Source organism: Nothoprocta perdicaria, unplaced genomic scaffold (assembly GCF_003342845.1).
Source record: "Nothoprocta perdicaria isolate Ctin4 unplaced genomic scaffold, notPer1 scaffold_947, whole genome shotgun sequence".
Taxonomy (NCBI): domain Eukaryota; kingdom Metazoa; phylum Chordata; class Aves; order Tinamiformes; family Tinamidae; genus Nothoprocta; species Nothoprocta perdicaria.
Genome location: NW_020456251.1, coordinates 3811 through 5882, shown reverse-complemented (window position 1 = coordinate 5882; position 2072 = coordinate 3811). Strand labels below are relative to the sequence as shown.

Below are 2072 nucleotides of genomic sequence, written 5' to 3'. Positions count from 1 at the left end.
GCAGGGATTGGGGTCCCCCGCGGGGATCGGGGGGCCCCCGCGGGGATCGGGGGGTCCCCGCGGGAGTTGGGGGTCCCCGCGGGGATCGGGGGGCCGCTGCGGGGATGGGGGGGTCCCGCGGGGATCGAGGGGGTCCTGCAGGGATTGGGGGGCCCGCGGGGATTGGGGGTCCCACGTCCCGCTGAGCCGCTGCCGTTCCCAGCTCGGAGCGGGAGGAGCGCCAGGATCAGGCCAACTACAGCCGCCGCGCCCGCGACGTCCGCAAGAAGCAGCAGATCCTGAAATCCCTCTCGGCTCCGTACGGATGGGGATGGGGATGGGGATGGGGCGGGAGGCGGCAGCGCCGTCGCCAATCCCGGCTCAGCTCCCGTCTCCGTCGCCGCAGCCCCGAGGAGCCGGAGCCGGCGGCCAAGGCCAAGGCAGGGAAGAAACAGCGGGAAAAGCGGTGGAAGCGGAAGGAGGCGGCCGGAGCGGAGCCGGAGCCGCAGCCGGAAAAGCCGGAGCATCCGGAGCGTCCGGAGAAGCGGCCGGAGCGGCCGCRTCCCCGGCGAGCGGCGCCCTTGGGAGCGTCCGTGCGTCTCGGCGGCCGGGATTTCTCCGGGAAGCGCCTGGAAGCCTTTGGCCTCAACCCGCGGCGCCTCCGCTACCGGCAGCTGCTGCGGCGCCAGCGGAAGCGGGAAGAGCGGCGGCCCCGGCAGAGCTTTAATTCCCRGCGGGAGCCGGATTCGGGCAAAAAAGGGAAGGGGGGGAAATCCTGAGTGGAGCCGCGCGCAATAAATAACCCGGAGCGTCCGTTCCAGCAGCTTGTGCCGGGGCCGAGGGCATCGTCCGCCCTTCCCGTGGCGAGGGGGAGAACGGCCGCCCTGAGCTCCCTTCCCGGCTCTTCCCGGGCGGATCCGCCTCTTCCCACACGGATCCGACCCTGCCGGGAGCAGTAGTGAAGCAACAGACCTGAGGGGTCCCTGCGCGGCGCCGCCGGCTCCGGTGCCGCATCCCGAGGGATCCAGGGGGGCGTCACAGGAGGACGAAGCCGCCGGCTCCGGCGCCGCATCCCGAGGGATCCAGGGGGGCGTCACGGGAGGATGAAGCCGCCGGCTCCGGCACCGCATCCCGAGGGATCCGGGGGGTGTCACAGCAGGACGAAGTCGTCGGCACTGGGCGGGCGGCGGCCGGGCCGGAGCGGCTGCGGAGCCGGGCGGGATCCGGCCGGGATCCCGGCGGGATCCGAGTGGGATGCGGGCGGCTCCAGCGCCGCGTCCTGCGCGCGGCCCTCGGCCACGCAGAAGGCGGCGTAGCGCTCCGGCGGCGCGCACAGCACCTGCGGAGCGGGAATGTGGGAATGTGGGAGCGGAGCGGGAATGTGGGAGCAAGGGGGATGCGTCCAAGGGAAGCTGGAGCGAGTTGGGAGTGAGACAGGAACATGGGAGCGAGCAGGGAGCACTTGAGCAAGCCAGGAATGCTGGAGGGATCTGGGAGCGCTGGAATGGACCAGGAGTGAGCTGGGAATGCCAAGGTGGATTGGGAGAAGCAGGGGGAGCAGGGAGCACCTGAGCAAGCCAGGAAGGCTGCAGCAACCCGGGAGCGAGCTGGGAATGCCGGAGCGAGCTGGGAATGCTGGAATGTGCCGGGAATGCCGGAGTGCGTTGGGAATGAGCTAGGAATGCCGGAGTGAGCTGGGAATGCTAGAATGTGCTGGGAATGCCAGAGCGAGCCGGGAATGCCGGAGTGAGCTGGGGATGCCGGAGCGAGACAGGAATGCCGGAGCGTGCTGGGAATGAGCCAGGAATGCCAGAGTGAGCCGGAAATGCGGGAGTGAGATGGGAATGCCACAGCGTGCTGGGAGCGAGCCGGGAATGCTGGAAAGTGCCGGGAATGCCAGAGTGTGTTGGGAATGGCAGAATGTGCTGGGAATGCYRGAGCRCACCAGGAGTGAGCCGGGAATGTGGGAGCAAACCAGGAATGCCGGAGCGAGCCGGGAATGCCGGAGCGAGCCGGGAATGCCGGAATGTGCCGGGAATGCCGGCGGGACTCACGCGTGCGAGCTCGGAGCAGAGCCCCTCCAGGTCCGGCGC

At 70.1% G+C, this 2072-nt stretch overlaps 1 protein-coding gene across 1 annotated transcript in view; it reads left to right on the top strand.

The window, feature by feature from the left end:
• The window catches only part of KRI1 (KRI1 homolog), a gene marked incomplete at its 5' end in the record, with an annotated part of 5279 nt that extends 4521 nt beyond the window's left edge, over positions 1-758 (top strand). The window contains 2 exon segments of the mRNA XM_026052974.1: positions 203-298; positions 386-758. Of these exon segments, the coding sequence (XP_025908759.1) occupies positions 203-298; positions 386-758 (469 nt within the window).
• Between the last annotated feature and the right edge of the window lie 1314 nt (positions 759-2072).